The sequence below is a fragment of the Gobio gobio genome (assembly GCF_949357685.1).
Source record: "Gobio gobio genome assembly, chromosome: 18".
Taxonomy (NCBI): domain Eukaryota; kingdom Metazoa; phylum Chordata; class Actinopteri; order Cypriniformes; family Gobionidae; genus Gobio; species Gobio gobio.
Window position 1 is genome coordinate 37,925,300 of NC_137111.1, and position 23,220 is coordinate 37,948,519.

Consider the following 23,220-nt stretch of genomic DNA (forward strand, 5'->3'; position numbering starts at 1 on the left):
TCATGTTTGTGAGGTGTTAAATGACTACATGAAGCTATGTCACATGATTTCTGCTATATTCATCTCTTGTTTAGGCATGTTAAACACTAGATTTAAACACTTTCTGGGAACAGCTGGTTTTGCAGTTATTGGTATCAGGTTTTTGCTTAACCACCACTTTTCTTGAAAGTGTATATTATCAGTAAAACTGCGAATTTGCTAAAAGAAAAAAAAAAGTGGGGGGAGGGGGGAGAAGAAATTTCTTTAAGAAGAAATAGCCTAAATAAATCTAAACGCTATATTAAATCATTCCCAGTGAATTTAATGCCGTCTTATTTAGATGTATGTTTTTTATTTTGTCATGACAATTGACAAATATTTGTTATTAATATAAAATCTTTTTTTAAAAATATATATTATGATTGCAAACAGTACAGAGATGACATTAATGATATACAACAATTATATACATTGATATAGGCTACAGTCGTATACAATACACAAAATATATCAACAATGTGTTAAAGGTTAACAATGATTTGATAAAAAAACAATACAAAAACAAAACAAAAACAAAGGAAAAATAGGAGAAGATAGAAAAAAGACCACGAGGGTAAGATATTTTATACATCAGTTAAATTAAAGCCATTACAAATTTAGGTTGTTTTACTTGCTTTCTTATGAGGATGAAATGTGTTAAGGTATTAACATCTTTCAAAAACATTTATGGTTATGAAATTTGCAAAGAAAATAAATTACATTTATAACAAAGCAAGCTTTGTTTTTAGTGGGGTCAGATTAAAAAAATAATGTATTTAAAGGTTACAGATATATATCTTGCTGGATATTATCTTTAATAAATGTGTCAATATTTGTCCATAGTTATTCTGTATAAACATGACCAAAATACATGATAAACAGTTTCTGTGTGAACTTGGCAAAATGAGCATCTTGTGTCAATAGTATTATTATATTTAATCATAAATTATTTAACAGGGTTAAAACTTAGTGACAAAATATTTTTGTTGTAAGGACTAAATCTTTCTCAAATATTCCTTAAATATATTATTCCAGTAAAAGACTGCAGGAGATACAGAAATAATATCTTCAAGAAAAAGGGATCTAACTTTATTGTATCTGTCTTTTTCCCCCTGAAAAATATATTTTACATGTTGGAGTTTCTATTGGCTCAATAAAATCATTTTTTGTTGCTGAAAAAAGGCTTTACTGTCTACTGCACTGCGCTCGACCTTAACGCCCTCTAGTGGCCGTTTCCGTGAACTACACCATCCATCGCTCCTCCTACCTACTATAGATGGCGGCTCCCAAGTCCGACAAACACAACAGACCTTTCATCATGGTCGTGGAGTGTATCAAATAAACTTCCACAATGGCTGGTACGCATCGCATACAATTTATTTTGTACGGGGGTTTTTTAAACATACATTTTAGTCTTTTTCAGAACTGCCTTGTACGGGAAAGTCAGCGACACTCTCGGTGTTTGACAGCTAGTACGGGTTGGTTTACTAGTGTACTTGCAAAATGTACATTGTATACATAATATTTTGTTAGAATTGTGAATTCGTGTTTTATCGGACAGTTGTTTTCGCTTGACTGTGTTAAAGCTGCGGTAAAGCTTCGTGCTGGAGCATCTAATGGTAAGTAACGCGTCTTCCAACTAAGTTAACGGTTGCCTTTCTGTGAAATTGTTTGTTTATGGTTTTGTCATTAAACATCACTTCGGTTAAAACAATCTAGGTCGAAAACTTGAACTGACGTTGACCTGTTGTTGCCAGAACTTTCGTTTGTCAAGACTAGCATAGCTATAGCTGCTCTTTTCCCGCCCATATACGTTACGTTTCGGTTACAAAGTACAAATAGTGAAAGTCAACACAAATGACAGGGATGCGCTGAAAGTATTTCCTTTTTCCCCCAGGACCAGCTGCTGACGTTTTCTCCTGTGTCTTTCTTTTTGCAGACACACGCCCCCCTGATAGAAAACGGGAAGCATGTAGCACAGGTGGGTCTTTTTCATCATTACTGTAGAGATGCTGTTCTATGCGCTGTGGTGTAAGGGCACAGACTTCACAAAACAGGATTTGGTTGTTTAAACAAATGATAGTTTTTGCATGCACATGGAAGTTCACTTGTTTACAACTCCTGCGAGGCCTTCAGGTAAAGCAAACTCTGAATCAACATGCACCAATGCAAAATTTGCAAAAAAAATTTCTATACATCCTAAGCGTTTGTTAACAACATGTATTCCTTTTTTTTTAATCAACTCATTGTTTCTGCCTTAAATTAATACCTTGTTTAAATGAATACACTGCATGATTTGTATATACATTCACTTAGACACAGTCACCTCTGATAACAGATGACTCTAAATTATCCTGTTGACGCATGCATTTTCCTTGAAGCTTTGTATTGTGAAAAGAGCTATACAAATACATGTGAATCGAATTGTTTTAACACTTGATGCATGCGTCTCACTTTGTACAGATCACTCAGAAGACTTTTAAAGACTTTTTCATCAGTATAAAATGTCAAGTTTCCTCAAGAAGCACATCACCTCTATGGGTGAGATATAGGTCACGAGTGTGGTATATATATTGTACAGGGATGATGCTTGGTGTGTTGGGCTGCTGTTGATCTGCGCTGTTGGTCTGGTTGTGGGCTTACTGCTGTGGCTACAATGGTAATATTGAATGGATTGGCTTGCAGATTTCTTTCACTGTTTTGTAGACATAACCCTGGAATACACTACACGATTATTGGAACTGATTTTAAAGTGCCCCTATATGCTATTTTAAAGGTTCCTAATTTTGTTTTTGGAGGTCTCCTACAATACAGGGAGTGCAGAATTATTAGGCACGTTGATTTTCTGATCATATTTTTTTTCCAGGCACATTTGACCAATTCCAAACCACAGTAATCCTAATAACTACTATTGATTTAGTATTTAATAATGTATAAGTGATATATAATTGTTCATGAAGGCTGGAAATGAAAATCACCTTATATTCAGGTGTGCAGAATTATTAGGCATGTTTTCTTTTACAGATAAATTGAGCCAAAAAAGAGATTTAACTCAGACTGAAAAGTCAAAAAGTATTAAATGCCCATGAGAAGGATGCAATACTAATGCAATACTAGACATTGCAGTTAAGGCATGACCATTGGACAGTGAAATGCTCGTTGGGTCAGCAGGATCTGACAAAAACAGGTGGTGAAGAAAAGACACCTGTTAACCGCAAAAGAATTAAGAATTAAGGTGAAGAATTAAGGGTGAAACCATCAGGAACCCTTTAGTCTCCAGCGCCACCATTTTCCAAAGCTGCAACCTACCTGGAGTCTCCAGAAGTGCAAGGTGTCAGGATCTCAGAGACTTCAGTTAGGTAAAGAATCCTAAAAAATGACCCCCACTAGATAAGAATCACAAGCTGAAGTGTTGTAACATACATGAAGAAGGTTTTTTTATAGGCTTTATGGACAGATAGGTTGAGAGTGACTCTTGAAGGACCAGCACCACATCCTTTAGTACCACTGTTTGAAGAATTCATCTTCCAGAATCTGGCAGTACGTTCTGGGAGTTCATTTTTAGTCCATCTCTGCAAAACGGACTTCAGGATGGACTAAAATGAACTCCCAAAAACGTACTGCCAGATTCTGGAAGATGAATTCTTCAAACAGTGGTACTAAAGGATGTGGTGCTGGTCCTTCAAGAGTCACTCTCAACCTATCTGTCCATAAAGCCTATAAAAAAACCTTCTTCATGTATTTTACAACACTTCAGCTTGTGATTCTTATTTAGTGGGGGTCATTTTTTAGGATTCTTTACCTAACTGAAGTCTCTGAGATCCTGACACCTTGCACTTCTGGAGACTCCAGGTAGGTTGCAGCTTTGGAAAATGGTGGCGCTGGAGACTAAAGGGTTCCTGATGGTTTCACCCTTAATTCTTCACCTTAATTCTTAATTATTTTGCAGTTAACAGGTGTCTTTTCTTCACCACCTGTTTTTGTCTGACCCTGCTGACCCAACGAGCATTTCACTGTCCAATGGTCATGCTTTAACTGCAATGTCTAGTATTGCATTAGTATTGCATCCTTCTCATGGGCATTTAATACTTTTTGACTTTAAATCTCTTTTTTGGCTCAATTTATCTGTAAAAGAAAACATGCCTAATAATTCTGCACACCTGAATATAAGGTGTTTTTCATTTCCAGCCTTCATGAACAATTATATATCACTTATACATTATTAAATACTAAATCAATAGTAGTTATTAGGATTACTGTGGTTTGGAATTGGTCAAATGTGCCTGGAAAAAAAATATGATCAGAAAATCAACGTGCCTAATAATTCTGCACTCCCTGTCGATGTATGTGCATCCAAGGTCAATTTTCTCATTATATACATTGCAGCATCACCTCTTTTATCACAGTGTCTGAAATGGTTCAATCAAGGATCCGGTCTCGCTTAGCCAGACCTTCAGATTGATAGCAGAAGGTCGGACTCCATCGCAGCTTTCATTGGCCAAGGGTACGTCTTACCGACATGTAAAGCAACCTGCATCATGTTTAGGGGCGTGAAAAATGTAAAGTCGATGTCCTACCAGACTCTCGTACATTTCATTTGTACAGAGAGTCTGGCCACTCTCCATTGACAAGCGTTTACTTCCTTGAAGGCGTGTACTCTGTCTGTTGAAGTTTAAAACTATTGGATCTGCCCAGAGCCACTCTGGATCTGCCATAACCAATCGCTAACGTTTGGTCGTGACACATGTCATCTCAAACTAGCGCACAACATCAACGTCATTGTTCTCAGGCACTCCCTCTGTTCGCTGATTGGACCGGTTAAAATTTGATCGGAGAAAACCGGAGAATCCCAGACGGAGTACTGAAGGAAAATTACAATTTAGCGGAAGCACTAACCCAGCGTTTAGTTGATCCTAATAAGCGATAGTTGCTGTAAACACGATGGCTTTCTTCTTCCATGATGGGGTTCGCTGTCATGACTTCTTTGTTTCCAAGTGGACTGTTAAAGAACGCAACACACACGTCTCTTGTAAATCCTGTACAATTCAACCAATCAGATGATGACTTCGAAACTCCCGAAGTAAATCTGCCGTGGGCGTGATGTCAGAGGCAAAGACTAACCCTAAACCCCTCATTTTTGAGAGCCTACTCTGCTCTGATTGGTCAGATGGCCCAGTCTGTTGTGATCGGTCTATTGCTTACAGCGCGTGCCGGAAACGAAACGTCCCTTACCATATTGGCTCCGGAGGCTTCCTCAGCACTTGTACACACAGTGATATGAACAGTAACCATGGCCTTTACTATATCAATTTGATCCCGAGTCTGATAATGAAACAGGAAGAAGTAGCTGATCGCCCTCAACCACCATCGTAAGCACAATTGAGCAGGATGTTTCTAAGTGGTAGATGTTATTTGCGGGCATCTAATAAGATGAAATGATGGCATTATGCACAGTTAGTATAAGAAGTAAGGCTGGATTTACTGACGACTCATTTATTTCTTTTGGGAGACGATGTCTCCCATTATCTATCATGCACTTTGATCTTCGCAACTCTGCAGACCTTTTACATTTACAAACAGTTATATTACATACATGCAAGGGAATGTCGAAAAGGCATAATAGGGGCACTTTAAAACACCAGGCATCATACACTTTCAAACTTTGTAATAGAAACTGGGCATCATACACTGAACGCACTACCAGACTTTGACGTCGTTCTGAACACAACTCACACAGAAATGCGTGACAAATGAAAAAAAAAAAAGATGTTCTTAAATCGGCTCAAAATATCAGTCATGTTTGATATCCTCCCTCTGGATGGAATCTAATTCTGAAGAAGTTAAACATTTTAATCTGTGCCCATCATACACTACATGATTTTCTGCAATTTTCACCTCCGACTACCCAAAATCTGCAGACTGACTAAACATGTCTCCTCCAGAATGCAAATTAGGACAACAATTTGTATTTGTTGTGTAGTGTATTCCAGCCAACTGTCATTATATCATTGCTCTTTATTATTTGCATGTCAGTCTGATCTATGCCAGCTGAAAATCTTAATAAACATGCTCTAATATTTAATACAGGTTTGTGAGGTGATTGAGCGTCCATGGTGATATTGAAGGGGTTGCTTTTGCACTTATTGTCTAAATGTCTCACAGTGTGTTTTTTTTTTATTTTGTAGTGAAAGAAATAATTCCACTTGGTATACCACGACGCAACAGTTTAGATGCCACATCTCATCCTCTGTCAGTCAGTCCATGTCTTGAATCTTCTGAGAAGACTCCAAAACTCTTGAGCTCACAGCCTAAATGCATCCCACTCACTAAACACCCTGAGATAGAGCAGAGGAACAAGTCCACTTCGGCTGCACTCAAAGCCTCAAACAAGCGAACAGAACAGGATAGTATTCTGAATTGCAAAGTTGTTATGAAAAAACTACAACCAAACCATGGCAACATTAACCTCAGTAAGAATGGCTCTCTTAATCCCACGGTTAAAAAGGACAATCTGCGAAGGAACAGTTCCTACAACAGAGAAAGAGAAATTTCTTTTGCTCTCAGTAAGGAGCTGAATGAAAACTTGAGGGTAAATGCAACTATTCATTTAATCTCAATTAAGTCTCAATCTACTTTTGTAACAATGTTCTAATGGAGGGATTTTAAAACTTTTTTTTGTCAGCTGAACACTGACCTAAATTGGATCCTTTGACAAATTTGACAGGTTTTTATTCTACACAATAGCAAGCTATAGCTGATGAAATATATTAGAGCTGAGCATACATTTTATATATATATATATATATATATATATATATATATATATATATATATATATATATATATATATATATATATATATATATATATATATATATATATATATATATATATATATATATATATATATATATATATAATTATTATATATTTTTATTATTATTAAATATATTTTTTAATTACTTTGCATCCTGGAAAACCCAATAATTTATATATTTTATATATATATATATATATATATATATATATATATATATATATATATATATATATATATATATATATATATATATATATATATATATATATATATATATATATATATATATATATATATATATATATATATATATATATTTTTTTTTTTTTTTTTTTTTATAAATAAACAATTGAAGTACTTCTGTTGAATTTAAGTTCATATTTTAATAATTGAACAACACATTTGCATGTTCATGGTTCTCTGTACTATTGAATATTTCTTTGCTGTTGTCTTTACATTGGTTTATAGTCTAAAATAGGGGTTTCCAAGACATGAAAGTGATGAAAATTAATAAATCTTAAAAGTCATGCCATTTTTTCTTTTTTTTGTATCTTTGCTCAGATCTAAAATATTTCAATGGCTATTTATCTTGCTATTGCGTAGAATAAAACTTGTTATTGTGATGTCTGATTTGTGAGCAAATTGTTCTTTAAAGACAATAATTTTTTAGTGAATCGGTCAAAATGGTTCTCAAATCAATCTGAATGTTTCATTAGTGAAGAGTATTTTCTAGTCGACAGCAATTGATTGGAAAGGCCAATGTACTGGAAATGAATTTGTCTAAAAAAATGGATTTAGTTATTATAGTCATAATTGTTATAGCTTGTGGCTGGTGTCTCCTTACTGGATTCTAACTTCATGACCATTAATGTTCTGATGTTTTGTGTTCAGGTTGGAGGAGGTTTGTTTCAGACAGCTGTGAACGATTGGAGACATACACTTCCTCAGCCATCTCACTGCAGGCGTAATTCTGAGAGCCATAATTCCTGTTCTGTCCAGCAGAGACCCAAAACCCCAGTTAATACATTGGAACGATTCATCCACCATCCTGATCAGAAAAAAGATAGATCGGAGAAAATAGACCACAAAACCTCCCATTGTAGCAACATGTCCTTACAGAAGGTACAGTTCAAGCTCTTCATTTGCATTGAACATTTTTATATAATGAAGTGTCACCTTTGTGGAAGTAATTAGTGCATGTTAAACGTGTTTTCCATTGTGTTACAGGAATTAAACACCCCTCACCGGAAGACTAGTCCAGGTAAGGATTATTACCCTTTGTTGTATTACTGATAATTCCCAGCTGTTTATTGTATAACTTCTCAAACTAAACTGGTTCCCTTTCTGTGTACATTACTCCTTTTTGCCAACAGAGGGCAGGCTGTCCTTATCTGCAAAGAGAAAAAGAGAAGGTAGTACAGACCGTGAGAAGGAAATTAAACGGCCGTGTGGTGATTTCCAACACACCCCCAGCTCTTCCATTAAGAACTCGCCTTTAAAGTATGTCAGACGTGCTTTTGTGAAGTCCAGAAATGAGTCTGTGATAACTATAAATGAGAAACAGTCTCCTACAAATCCTCCTACTGCATCAAACATCAACAACAAACAAAGACCTTCATCCTCCCTCCCCAGGGAGCTGTTTAAACCATGTAAGGACTCAAACACGGGGAGTGACAAACCTCACTCATTTCAACTCACTAAATCGCCCACAACTGCAGAGCCTAAAGACGCTATGGTTGCACGTGCCAACAAAAATCCCAAAACTCCACCCAGCCAACCGCATTTGCGCAAAGTCTCTCCGAAGTCGAGCACAACGTTCGATAATATCGAGACCCTCTTTACTCCAGACTATTGCTTATCATCAACCAAAACTCATAACAAAAAAACAAATGGTGAGAGAGAAATTTGTACTGTTTCCACACACACAAACCCCTCATCCAGCCATAAGGAGGGTGGTAAAATTCACTTATCCCCCCATCAGACTGATCTAAGATCACCCAGCGTTGCGGAGCAAGCCAGTTCATGTATGATGGAACCGGATGAAAGAACACCGTTGAAAGTGGAGCAGTCACACAGCCCCAAGGCTATCATGCCTGGCCCAGCTGCATCGGTGAAAGTAGAAGGATCAAGAGAACAGAAGTGCTGCCTCCAGTGGAAAGATCCCTTAGATATTGAGCTGGAAGATGACTCGGGCGATGAGCTGAGCCTGAGAGAACACTGCGCTATAAGCCTGAGCAGCAGTAGCAGTAGTCATGAAGATGAGCAGCTGCCGTCCCTGAGGGCCATCCTGGATTGGAGTGTCTGTGTGGCGGTAACTCCCGAGAAAGATGCTTTCTCAGAGCCCAACACACCGGTCCAAAAAGCAGCAGTAAGTGAATGTTCTGAAAACACATCATTACCTCATTTATCATTAATCAATCTTTGACATGCCTGATCTTTTTGCAAGCATCGACGCCAAATTCTCTTTTTTCCCCCTCCATCTATATTAGCCTGAGGCAGTGAAAACCAAAGCCGTTAGTTATAGAAATACACTGGAGCAGATGCTGCAAGAGAAGGAACAATATCAGAGGTTGGTTTGAAAACCTGATTTGTTTTTTGTTTTTCCCCCCAACTTCCTAGTGTGTCTTATTTTGTGCTTGGATTGCTGTAGTGCTTTGTATATCAATGATTGAGAGGTCAAACTATCAATGTTGACCGCTTTTATTAGTGGTGTTTACCAAGGGAAGCAAACCCAAAGGCATTCATTCATCTTCAAAACACAAATAAAGATATGTTTAGCGAAACCTTATGTCTCTATTGAAAGTCCATATGAATCGAGCGGTTCAAGAAAAATATTCTGACGAGACATGAACAGAACAGATTTAATTTAATTTATTTACACATAAACATTGATCACTTACATAGAGCTCATCAAATATGTTAAATGGAAGCTCAACCCTACTTTCATGATACACAAGAACAAACCTCATCAAATAAGCATGTTTGCGATATTTGATGTGCTCTATGTATGTGTCGGTTTAAATATGTGGATTTCTTTACAAACTATAAACTTTTTGATGAGTAAGTTTTGGTGGAGTAAATTTTTAATAAATGATGACCGAATTGTCATTTTTGACTGAACTGTCATGTCTTACATTGCTTGTATTTAGAATTAGGGACAAAACTCATAAGTCTAAGTGTTCTTTTGCATTCTTCGTTTAGGGGTAAAACAAAGTTAGAAATACGTGAGCAGCGATATACTGTCATCAAACATCCGACACCGCCCACACTGCTGAGAGCAGCGTTTAGATGAATATGTAAATATGTACTGCGTGCTTTCCTCTCAATAACAAAACAAACACACAACAAAATTGCAAGAAAAAAAAATAAATGGGGAAAAAAGTGTATTAATGGGTGTAGTAATTGGCAACATTTTAATTAGAATATCTAATATTTCATGGGAATATTGATATATAATTTATTTTCCTGTTCACTTGTGTCTTCCAAAATGCCTGATTTACATGCTTTAAGTGCTTCTAAGTTGCTCTGATGTCCACTACATTGGATGTGTGAAATCGAGGTCCTGTTTAGTAACATAAGTTTAGTAAGTCATATTCTGATTTTAAAACCTCATCATAATTTTCTGAGATATTGATTTACAACAAATTATTTTAAAATTAGATTTAAATGATAATTGCAAAATATAATCATATTTCCATAAGAATGTAAAATTTGATCATTCAGTCAGTGCCAGTCATATTTAGAGACAGAAGAGGAAGTGGTCATGACGAAACCTCCAAAATGGTATCTCTGAAAATCCCTGAGTGTGCTCTGTACAGGACACGCAGACTTAAAAATGTGACGTGTATGGTGTCAGAAAAAAAATCGCTAAAACATAATATCCACTACAGTTAACAAAATGCTATGCTTGGGTCTCAGGGGGATATTTTGTTTTCTTTTTGCATTAAATGCATTCATTATTACATACACGCATGTAATATAATGTGTATTTCCATCACAGGTTTGGTCTTAAATTTCACAAAAGGTGGTATTAAAAAGGTCTTAAAAAGTCTTAAATTTGACTTGTTCATATCTGTAGACACCCTGTGTAATGCAGCTCATACACAGTCGCCAATGTGAATGGGTAGATGATGTAAAACTGAGATGCCACAGTGTGACATGAGATTGTTCATACAGTTTGACACATTCATAAAGTTGTTCATTCATACCGTCAGTCTCGCAGACCTGTGATTATGCCATGACAGAATTTGTCAAGATGAAGCATGCTGCATTTAGCCTACAGTCTCACCTTAATAAATGTCTAATTACTTGACTCACTTTGTTTTTTATTTTAATACACAGGTCAAAAGAGTTGGAGAGACAGTTACTTGAGTCATGTGAAGAAGATTTGATGAATTTAGATGAGGATGTGAACAGTGGAAGTAAAGAGGAAGACATCTCACTTGAGCAAAGGTATTTTGTTATTGGCGGGCTTCATTCACACCATCTGTTTTTAAAATCCAGTGTTTAGTAATGATATAGTTTGAATATGTATGCTGCTTAGTGATGTGTTGAATATTGTCAGCCTCTTGGATATTTATCATTAATCTGTGAATTTGTTTTTATCTTTAGGGAATTTTTGCAAAGGTTCTCGGTCGCCTCATGTGCCATCAGGGACATCCACCCAGGAGAGGAAGTATTCATACCTGCTAAGTTTGGTCGACTCTTCAACCACCAGACGCTAGACCTGAGGAAGATTAGCGTGACTCCGCACAACAGATCACAACAAATCCTCCTTCAGTAAGACTGGCAATAATGTGACACTCTGTACCCAATCACAAGTCAAATCCAGTTTTCTCTTGCTTGTATGATACCTTCGACTAGGGGTGTGCGATATTGACAAAAAAGGATATCTCTATATTTTCTCGGATTTTATCGATAATTAAACAATATTTTGCTGAGTGTGTTATCGTGCTGGTACCTTGGCAGGTTTAGGACTGCCGTGGACAGCTGACTCCTAAAGTTTTTGATATTCCTCATATTCTGCGTGGTGGTCAGTTCACAGCAGTAACAGAAATATTTTTTTCTCCAGTACTTATCAGTTGATTTTTATACTTTTTTATGGGCATTTTTACCTTCAAAAATGTATTTTTTAAACCTAATTATATGCATGCATCATCTTTTGTGTCAATTTCACAATTTTTTTTATCAAATTGAATTATAATAATAAGTTACCAATACAAAGTTACCAACCAAATTAAATAAGTATCAACAAAAATCATCTTTGTAATGCAGAGGAAACGGAGACGCGGGCGTCTAAAATGTTAGTCACTTGATATTGGCTTCTTGTTTAGTAAACTTGTTTAGATAAAATCAATATCACATTTGTTATCAGGCTGATACCTGGAGAAAAACTGCACTCTTCACGTGATATTTATTAACTATATTAAATGATATATTAGAGTAAATCACGCACTGAAAGCAAGCACTCTAAATGCGCACTGCACAAGACTACATCACTTAGTGTATGCATGCACTCTCTAGGTGTGTGTGAGGGATATGCTCGATAATATCAGATCGCACATCGTTAAAACAACAATTACGATATTTTAGCAGAATATATATGTTGCACACCCCTAATGATACCATTTAAAAAGGTGTTAAAAACGTCAAAATTACACTAAGTTGATATACTATTTCAAAGTATGTCAATGTGTTCACTTCTCAAAGAATGAGTATTTATTATTAGTATTATTATTATTCATGTGAGAAAGGAATAAAATGAAAGAGGCTTATGTGCTGTTTGCTATAAATGTTATGATTCTTTTTCTATAGGGCCCGTACTGAACATGTGTTGTCTCTGATCAGTGCTGGCTTGTTGAGGAAAGCCTATTTTTCTTTCCCTTGTCAGCCTGAGGTTACACGCTGGCTTTTCCAGGTAAAATCACCCTCTTTCCTCATATTTTCTGTCTTACAAAACACTGTATGCTTAGTCAATAACATCTGGAAGTATGTATAGTGGCCCAAAAAACTTAACTTAAACTTCACTTAAAAATACATGAATGCTTCTTAGTATTCTGTAAACTAATGCAATGGTCTTTTTGGGGATAGTATGTTTTGTCTTATGCATATTTTTTTTGCACCTGTTTTTGATCTGTTGATACATTTTTTTAATGAGCTGTATTAGGTAATATATTTATTTTTAGCTTTCATTTTGTATTGTTATGTGAATTGCATTTTTAGGGCATGCTGTTCCCATGATATACATCTGACTTCAGTTATAAAATGTGCCTTTTGTTCATGCCTGCTTGTATTCTCTCATGGGAAACCTGAATAACCTTAGGACATTTACGTTTAAACCTGTCAAAACTGATACATTTCAGTCAGGTTACTTTCCTGAGAGCTTATGCTTGTGGCACTCCAACATGCATACAAATTTGCAGACTCACCTCGTATCTTACAATAGCCGAAATCAATTCACTTTATTCAGTATAATTTTTATAATTAAAAACAACAGGCAGTTATCTGCCGGAAATGTACCAGCCAATAACAATAATTCTTTTTCAGATGATGTCCGCTCACCCAAACCCCATCATTTCCTCACTGATCATGCAGTCCCTGCAAACCATCGCTCTGTCTGCTGCTCAACACATCGGTATGTTCAAAATACCTCATAATGGCCAACTGTGCTATACCTGTACAAGTGATAAAGTACTGAAATTGACTGTTGTGTTGTAGTTGAACACCAGAACCAACGTTTTAAAGTGTGGGAACCCTCTATACGGGACATCACTCTGGTTTTCCTGAACATGGGGGCATCGTTCATCAGTCTCTTCCCTCTGGAGGCCCTGCAACCCCCTTTTACTGAGGGAGACCTTTTGTGAGTGTTTTTTATATATATATATATATATATATATATATACCTTTTTATCTGCAGTATTAACTTTTGTAGTACTGTTATGTTTTGGTCTTTCAAATATTTGACACAAGCCATGATTATAGGAAAAGTTTCATAATAATGCTAAGTCTACATTTTAAGTGGATTTGTATGTTTTGGCAGAGAGGCCATTCAGCTGGAAGAAACCAGCCAAGACAGAGTAATATCTGACATGAAAGACAATGCCATTTTACCAATGCATAATTTAGAGAGTGTTCTCAAGGTAAGCTTAATATTCGAAGAAATGTTTTATCGTGTATAAGTAGTTTGTTTAATGCTAAATTAGCTTTAAATGTAATAAGTCATTGTCAATATAATTTGTGCCTGTATTTTTATTTTATTCGTTCAGTACCTCTCTCTGTGTACTGCGCTGTGTCCGAGAGCGTACACTGACGAGGAGCTGCTGTTGCTTCTGGCGATGGTGTGTAGAATTGGACTGGAGACTCATTTTCAGCTGCTGCCAACTGGAAACTTCAGCCTCCTGCTCCAGAATCTGCTCAAAAACATCACAAACTGGGATGTACAGGTCAGAAACAATGCGTTCAATGTTCACCATAGTTCTCCCAAAAATAAACATTCTGTCATCTACTCACCCTCATGCCATTCCAAACAATTGTCATTTTGGAGCCTGGAATTCAATGTCATTATATAATTAATAAAAAGTCAGTACATTCTTCTTCTGTGTTCCAAATATAGATACTAAAAATACAGAAAACGCTGACAGAGTTTTAAAAGTGTCAGTTCATAATTTTCTCACATTTAACACCGCTTTCTCTCTCTCTTTTTTAAAAATATGTGTAGATATCTAAAGCTTGCCAGATCCTGACTGATTTATCAGAAGATCATCACAACCTCAGGAGACTCGTTTATCTTCTGCCAGATAGCAGTCGTGGAAAGTGAGTGAAAACCTGTAATGTAAAATATTCTAGACCGTAGAGATAAGTAGGTGAATCAACGTTTACTGTAAGAGCTTTCTGTGATTATTCATCTACTGTTTCATCAACAGGCAATTAAAACGACACCTAAGTGTGTCTATCATCTCAAAGCTTTTGAATCACACCTGCACTTACAGACTCACAGACACAGAGTTTAAGGTGAGAATAATCTATAGAATAGTAGCTTTTCAATGTTCAGACAATTTAGCTCTATAGACCATTTGTGAGCAGACGTCACAGTTTTGTCACTTGCAGCTGCGCACGCATTGTGGTGGCTGAAAAAATGTGGTAAAAGGTGGAGGAAAACGGGCAAAATCTATGAAATAAGAGGAAAAAAAGGTTGTCTTGTGTCTTCAGATGTCAGAATCGGAATACAAAAAAGATAGTCTTAATTTTTATAGAATACCGTCGTCGAAGATGCACAAACGCAGATGTTTATGGTTACAAGCCACATACTGGACTGATTTCTGGGATAGAATCTCACAATTCGGATTAAAAAACACAGTAGGTTATGTCTCCCAATTCTCATTTTTCTTCTCAGAATTATGAGATAAACTTGGAATTGTGTGAGGAAAAAAAAATTTATTCCGTGGCTTCCATTGACTGCTACTGCAGAACTTTCATTTTCTGCCACCAGGTAGGATCTGCCCACAAAATAGATCATTGCTATTTACAAACACCCAAATGGTCTATAGATGCTTTATCATTTGTGATGGGTGGAATTATGCAGATGTATCATTCACCGACTACACTCGTCAGGCCATGCTTTTGTCAAACCACTTTCATTTTAGAAGTAATCACGAGATGTTGATATGAGTTCATCTTTGTTTCTGGCAATTTTATTTTTTCAGCTATCTGAGCTGAAAACGTACCTACCTCAAATGCGTCCATCTTCCCTGCTGAAAGTCCTCAAGTCTGCAAGGAGAACAGAGGATTGTGATGTCACTCTAGACCAACAAGTGAGCTGAAACTCATCTAAAGGCTGAGGGCTATTGGATCATTTTTTAATATCCAAGAGTGATATAGTGAAACCACTTAGTTTTAATAAGCTGATAAATGATCTTCTTTCATACAGGCATATTACCTCTGCTACAGCCTTTTGACTTTGACAAATGAAGCCTCCAATTTCGAGTTTTTACCCTCAACCCAGAGAGTAAGTGTCCAATTTCTGTTTTTATACCATTTTATATTAAGGGAGGCAATCTGCAAAATTTGATTCAATTTCAGGGAGATACAATCCAATTCCAATACAGCTCTCTATGTATCTTAATTTTCGTTGTTGTGCCACTTTTATGTTTGGTTCTAAATATACTTTTCCATCCAACAGAATTATTAATAATGGGTTTAGAAATCAGATTATGATTGTTGTTGTTTTTTTTGGATCAATCCAGAAGAATCATAATGCATCTGTGAATAGATTTCCCCCCCAACCTTATTTTACAGTGCAGTCATAAAGGAGCAGTGTTAATGAATCAGTCGCATAAAGACCCTGTCAGTGGACACAGCGCCACTCTGTCTTCTGGTACCACGCTCACCCTCAGGGACCAATTATGAATATAACTTATTTTACTCTCTAAAGAGAAAGCAGTTGTGTGAATTGAAGTGAGGAATGATTTTACTGACTAGACTGGTGATGTTTGGAGGGATTTGGTTCAGTATGCATGAATCTATTAACTGCCTTTCTTTCTAGGTCTCTTTTTTTTAGCATTTCTCATTTCGTCTTGAATAAGATCAGTGTCATTCATTAATTTTCAGACTTGACAATATTCAATACAGTATATGTCAATATTTGTGTTTTCTGTAAAATGGCTTAACCAGCTTTTTTGCAACATTTCATAAGTCATTGTTGCTAATTAGAGATAAACGGGTTCAGAGTTAGTACCTACCTAGCTATTACCCTGTTATTATAGTAATTGCTATAATAAGTACAGAGTATGGTAAAGCAGATCAGGATTGTAAAATAAAGTGCTGCCGATAAATGTTTAAAATGCAGTAATACAGTAAAAATAGTTAAATATCAAGGTTGTGTTTCACTACATGAACAAAAGGAATAATCATGTATAATAATTTTCATTTATAAATGCACTAATATTATTAAATGAGAGACAATGTATAATCAGATGGTCATTATGGTAAAATAAACCCGATAGGGTGAGAAGAATTTGTCAGATCTTGCATCATCCTTATATATATATATATATATATATATATATATATATATATATATATATATATATATATATATATATATATATATATATATATATATATATATATATATATATATATATATATATATATATATATATATATATATATATATATATATATGTATATATATATATATATATGTATATGTGTATTATATTTGTGTGCGTGTTTGTGTGTAGAATAACAATAATTTAAAAATAATTAAAAAAAAAATATATATATATACATATATTACTTGAAGTATTGAAGTATTTTGTTTGAAACTTTGATTTTGTACGATGAGTTGGAGTGCAAATGGTTGTCAGTGTTACTACACAAATATCATTACAAAAATATTTGACTATAGAATGTCAAGAGTTGAATATTTAGGAGAGTCTTGTAATGGCCAGCAATATTATCACCACATACAGTTTTGACTCAAACGTACCAATTCCTGCGTTTTTGCTTCTGGAGTTTGAATCCAAGTGCAAAAGCTCACTACGTCAGGGGTCTAATTTATTCTCTCAATATAGTTTAAATAAAGTGAAGCACATCTGACTGTGCCTTAGTCTTTATCTTGTCTGTTTTGTTTTATACCTCATGTTTATTACTTAACTGGACTAACTTGAGCCCTCTTTCACTGCCAGAATGATCTGCAGAGTCTTTCTTCTCAGCTGGAGAAGCACATTAAGTGTGACATAAGGGAGAGCGAGAAAATGCTGTACAGAAGCAAGGTGAAGGGCAGCTTCATTCTGTTCTCTGAGAATCCCTCATTCTGCTGATATCAAAGGGATTCAGATTTTTATTGGCAGTGTTTTTGTCTTTTCTTCTGTAGGTGAAAGACTTTGTTGCAAGAATATACACCAAGTGGCAGGTGCTTCTCACACGAACAAGGCCTCAAGAGGTAAAATCTGAAAAAATACAGTCAACTGATGCAGATGAAAGCTGTTATTACTTAACATTTTGCTTGCATGCGTTTTCATAATTCAAGCAGTGAGTCTTTCACATTCATAATATACAGTGTTTCTTAGCTAAAAAGTCAGACTTGAAGGATTAGTGACATTGTTTGAAGATTGAAAAATTTGTGTCAGTGATGTTTTTTTTAAGTGTCAGGTATTACCAAGAATAGTTCACTTAAAGGGATAGTTCACCCAAAAATGAAAATTAGCCCCTGATTTACTCACCCTCAAGTCGTCCTAGTTGTATATGACATTCTTCTTTTAGACGAATACAATCAGTTATATAAAAAACGTCCTGGCTTTCTAATGGCAGTTTTAAAAGTGAATCTATCCGTCATAAAAGTGCTCCACATGCCTCCAGGGGTTAATATAGGCCTTCTGAAGCGAAGCGATGCGTTTGTGTAAGAAAAATATCCATATTTAAAACTTTACATACTGTAATCTCTTACTTCCGCTAACTGTCGTACCCACGTTCACCAGAGACTGGCATTCCAACGTTTTTCCTAAACCTGATCACCATATGATGAGATTTTCTTGAAAAATGTCCTGGTTGCTCTTCAAGCTTGGGGAAAAAAACTAGCAAAAGCACCATAAAAGTATCATAAAAGTGTACTATTATCTTACAATATGACAGCTTCGAATTTGCTGAAAATCTACGTGTTCAATAAATCAGTTGATCGCAAACCCGGTATAAGCTATTTATTCATTACATCTGATTGATGCTGGAGCTAAAGTTAAGATATTCTGTGAAAATCATACAAAGCTATTGTATGACATTGGAAGACCTGAGGGCCGTTCACACAGAACATGCTTTTGAATTCCACTGCTTTCTTTGCAGATATGTTTGACGGTTGTGTTAGTGTCTCTTGCAGCATCTCGTTCATGACACCTCAAGCATTCAAGTTAAAAGTTCAGCTTTTAAAAATGTCTCTAAACCTTGCATCTCGCTTTTTAAACACAAAATGCGTTCTCTGTGAAAGGCCACTAAGAATATAGTTTTAGCACTACTTCTATCATACTGTTAATTGCATGGGGAAAAAAGCAGCCCAGCATGTTCTACCAATATTTTCCTTTCGTGTTGCATGGAAGAAAGTAAGTCATACAGGTTTGGCACGACAGTTAAGGGTGAGTAAAGAATGACTGCATTTTCATTTTTGTGTGAATTATCCCTTCAGCTGGGCTCTTGTGTAATTCACAGGGAAAGCTGTATGATTACTGGAAGCCCCCACCAGAGGATGAGGTGCCCAGCAGTCCTCAGGGCCAGTCCTGCATCAAAGCACAGGACGCTTCAGAGAGTGCAGATGAAACTCAGACCACGGAGTGGAGCAGTACAGAGTCAGACGAAGATGCTGAGAGCAAAGAGGAAGAGGTGGACTGGCCAAAACAGTGTGAGGAGAAGATGGAACGAGGCAATGACAATGGTGTGAAGGACAGCAGCGATGTAGAGGAGAAACGTGACGAGCCAAAGCAACAGCTGATGGAGATAGGTGACGATGCAAAGTTGGAAGATATATCTGATGAAGAGCTGTTTGAAAGTCATGAAGACTTAGAGAATGAGGATGATGATGATGACGATCTCATGGACAGAGAGGAGGAGCTTCTTAAAGACGAAGAGCCTAATGAAGAAGACAGAAAGCACATACCTGTAGAAGAAAACACTGATGCGTTAGAGGAGCTTGAGGACTTGTTAGAGAAAGATAAGGAGCTGTTAGAGATGAAAGAGTAAGGGATTTGAGAGGGGATGTGCGTGGATTCGAAGGAGTCTGAGAAAGAATAGTTGAAACATTCTCAGGTCATGTTAGAATTTTACACCACACCTTTGTTGCCCTCCATTCATCATATGCACATTATGTGAGGATTTTTGAATTGTCTTTAAGTGTCACATGCGATGTTTGTAGTTGTTTACATCTTGTTTATAATATACATTTTGCATATATGTTCTGCATTTACCAGTTGTTTTTACAAGGTTCCTCTCTTTTAAGATATAAGATATATTATTAAATGTTTGGCCTCTGTTTGTCTGAAAACAAGACCTTAAACATTTTTTTTATGTACATATATTTCATTTGATAAAACTTAACGTCTATTTGGGTAATGTGCACACTGGTAGTTTTCAGGATCTGCTCTTTATGCTGCTGTGTAATCTATTCCGTTTATTTTTTTAATTTGCCAAAAACCTGGGGTATCTTTATCCAGACAATATAACAGCAAAAGCAAGGGCTCAAGTCATTGTCAAACTTTTTTCTGTAGGTTTCCGGATGTTTTAGCATCCCAATAGGAACATGGAGGACATAGTGTATTTTTATTATTATTGTGTTATTGTTGGCAATCCAGTCTTCCTCAAAGAAGAAAAAAAAGCCACAGGAATGTTTATCATAAGGATTAATTATTTAAAAATGCTGTATTTCTTAAAAAGATATAAAGCCCTTTGGTTATTTTTTATGAAAATAAATATTTGTTCTGATAAAAAAGGTCTGTGTGTTTCCACTCACACCCGAGACCAGCCTGGTCTTACAAGTGTTTACATCATAGTCTTGTTCATAGTCTAGTCTTGCATTGTTCATCTCTTCCAAATGATGGTGGAACGGAGCAACACGTATGATTTTGAAAAAAGAAGGCATGTTTCTTTGATGGATATTCACAATTGTGTGTTTTGTAGTGAGCATCAGTCTGCTCTTTGATCTGTTTTGCAATATTCAACACAGTGAATAGATCGCGTGTTTTAACAGTGCTCTTTGTTTATTAGAGCTAATAATTGTGTAAGTGTGGTTTTTCCAATAGATAGCGAAGGAATGCGGTAGCCCAAATGGTTTTCCCCCCAATAATGCCCGTAAGAAGCGTGTTTGTTGTTCGAGCGCATTGTGAGACGGTGGCGCAGGAGGGCGTACAGTAGTTACCTGTGACGACTGACGAGGCGCGCGCGCGGGCACAGCGAATATCACAGCTGAGTTCATTCCGCTTCTCTGCTCTTCCTCACGTTACTTGGCTTTACAGTAACTACTAGCCGACTTTCCTGCGTTTTTGGACGGTTTGTGACGAAAGGCATTTCAGTAAGTAGACCACTTTATACTGTACACTTTTTCTTTTTGTGATATTAATTGTCGGTAATGCACGTCTGTGAGCATCGCACGAAAGTGAAGTTCTTTCCGACAGATCAGTATGAACAAGTCTCTTACATGTTGAGTGAAGACAACATCATATAGACGACACGAAAAAGCTGAAAATTATCATTCCGATGAGTCGAAACATCAACGTATATGGCAAGCCGCATTAACATTTATTCCCTAAAAAGAACTGTTTTACTAGTGCTTAACTATTTGAAAGAAATCCAATAGCATCATTTTATGTTTCATAGTATCTATTAAATGAGTCACTATAATGCTTATTTTTGAATACCAGTCACTAATCCAGTGACAAGTGACTATTCCTTGTTTACTGATAGCTCATTTTTTACTACTCAAACATTTGCTAGTATATTCTTATACTACGTCCTAAAAGTAGCCTATGTACTCTTTTTTTGAAGAAAAAGTATATACTTTTGAGTGTGTAGCAGAAGAGTATGCAAGCTTTGGGACATACTATTTCGTCATCTTTGACGGACTCTGTTGCTTAGTTACATGGGTCACCGTTTAAACTGCCCTGTCAATCATCATCACAGTTCAAATCCTCCACATTCAATTTAATTTCCTACCGTATTGGAGAGAAATGTAGTAGCGCTCTGATCTGCCATTCGTGGGTCTTTAATGCAGAGACTCCTCTCATGTGTTTGCAAAGTTAATGGCCAAACGTATCATTACAAAAGTTCACAGTGCTGCTGCAGGTGAAATATAATGCGGCTAACATTGAATAAATATCTTTTTGTCAGGTTAAATAAGATAATTGCTCACTCAAACCCCTTTATCTAATCCTCTCTACTTAACCGTCAGACTCGCATAACCGTCATGTTTGTAGTTTTTTAACACTTTTTTAATCCGCGTTTGTAGTTCTAATCGAATCCTGGTCCATCTCGCAATGGGTTGTGGGCAATATCAGCTGTTAGAGTGCGCATCGATCTGCACTTCGAATTCTGACCGGAAATAGACGACCATCCGGGAATCTTTGGAGTACTCTTTTCAACATACTACGATTTGGAACATACTAATTCTTTTTTCGAATACTATTTAGTACGGATAGTATGCGGATTGGGATGCAGCGCTAGTCTTCCTAATTGGACAACTATTTATTAGACAATTCTGTGTATTCAAATTGTTATTAATAATCTTTTATTATTTTTAGTTAGATTTTTGGGTAACACTTTACAATAAGGTTTCATTAACAGTAGTTAACTACATTTGTTAACCATGAACTAAGAATGAACAATGCTTCTAAAGCATTTATTAATATTATTTAATGTTAATTTCATTATTTACTGATACAGTATTAAAATCAAACGTCGTATTTGTTAACATTAGTTAATGCACTGTGAACTAACATGAACAAACAATGAACAACAAACCATGTATTTTTATTAACTAACATTAACAAAGCTGAATAAATACTGTAACAAATGTATTACTCATTGTTAGTTCATGTTAGTTAATACATTAATGTTAACAAATGTAAAGTGTTACCAGTGTTTGATTGGACTACCATTCTGACTAGTCGTTTCATATAACAAGTAAAACAATTAATTAGTGAGATAAAAATGTTACTGGTAACAATCAGGATATATACTATTTTTTTCATAAATACATGTATAAAGTTCTAATACACTAGAAACTATTGGGATAGATATTGGTAATTATAAGATACAAGTAATGTCACACAATAATTATTTACTACTAATAAAACTTAAATATGTGCCAACAGCAATTAGAATAGTCAATATCTGAACCACAAATCCCTACAGAATTTATTATTTGTTACCAGTAAAAATGGAATATTCACTTGTAAGTATTGGAATAGTGGCCAGTGGCAAAGTATTAGCGAATGGTTGCAAGTATCTAAAAATATGTGCTACAGGAGAAAGCAGAATATGCACCAGCAACATTTGGAAAGCATACTAGTAGGAAGTGAATGTTTACATTAGTAACATAAAAATAGATGCATGTGAGAATGGCTTGCCATACAATGTAAAAAAAATTCTGTCAAAGAGCAGTTCATTAAAAGTTAACCATTAAACTGTGTTAAAGGGCATATGACTGAGAGATGGGCTACTTCAGGCTATTGGTACGTGATGTGAAAGAGTGTCAGAAAGACTGCGGACACGTCTGCGTTTATTCAGATTAATGCACAAAGTATTAGTCACCTGACAATGAGAATTTTCTGAGCATTTTTTCCTGGCACAAACACATTTAACTGTCCAAGTAAGATGGCATCTAAGAATTCTTTTTAGTGACACCA

At 35.9% G+C, this 23,220-nt stretch overlaps 2 protein-coding genes across 10 annotated transcripts in view; both read left to right on the forward strand.

Annotated features, from left to right (window-relative positions):
• Positions 1–1,242: 1,242 nt before the first annotated feature.
• Positions 1,243–20,303, forward strand: slf2 (SMC5-SMC6 complex localization factor 2). Of its 9 annotated transcripts, XM_079842644.1 has the most exons (23): positions 1,278–1,496; positions 1,605–1,637; positions 1,958–1,999; positions 2,482–2,559; positions 6,204–6,607; positions 7,730–7,960; positions 8,066–8,099; positions 8,212–9,206; positions 9,328–9,407; positions 11,180–11,290; positions 11,450–11,617; positions 12,653–12,755; positions 13,385–13,472; positions 13,556–13,697; positions 13,878–13,977; positions 14,104–14,280; positions 14,556–14,650; positions 14,761–14,848; positions 15,541–15,648; positions 15,765–15,842; positions 17,527–17,613; positions 17,715–17,783; positions 19,037–20,303. In XM_079842644.1, the coding sequence occupies exons 4-23, from the start codon at positions 2,523–2,525 to the stop codon at positions 19,562–19,564; spliced, it is 3,723 nt and encodes a 1,240-aa protein (XP_079698770.1). In that variant the 5' UTR covers positions 1,278–1,496; positions 1,605–1,637; positions 1,958–1,999; positions 2,482–2,522; the 3' UTR covers positions 19,565–20,303. The 9 variants fall into 9 exon arrangements, with proteins under 9 accessions (XP_079698774.1, XP_079698775.1, XP_079698768.1 ...); XM_079842642.1 differs by having other exon boundaries at positions 1,258–1,637; XM_079842643.1 differs by lacking the exon at positions 1,605–1,637 and having other exon boundaries at positions 1,272–1,376.
• Positions 20,304–20,749: 446 nt separating this feature from the next.
• Positions 20,750–23,220, forward strand: part of sema4ga (sema domain, immunoglobulin domain (Ig), transmembrane domain (TM) and short cytoplasmic domain, (semaphorin) 4Ga) — a 45,996-nt gene continuing 43,525 nt past the window's right edge. The window contains exon 1 of the mRNA XM_079842652.1: positions 20,750–20,888. The gene's annotated coding sequence lies outside the window, so the exon portion shown is untranslated. The remainder of the gene's footprint in view (positions 20,889–23,220) is intronic.

Coding starts and splice junctions, on each gene's coding strand:
- slf2 (XM_079842641.1), top strand. Junction 9,207..9,327: donor CACCGGTCCAAAAAGCAGCA/GTAAGTGAATGT, acceptor CATCTATATTAG/CCTGAGGCAGTGAAAACCAA. Junction 13,473..13,555: donor GTCTGCTGCTCAACACATCG/GTATGTTCAAAA, acceptor GTTGTGTTGTAG/TTGAACACCAGAACCAACGT.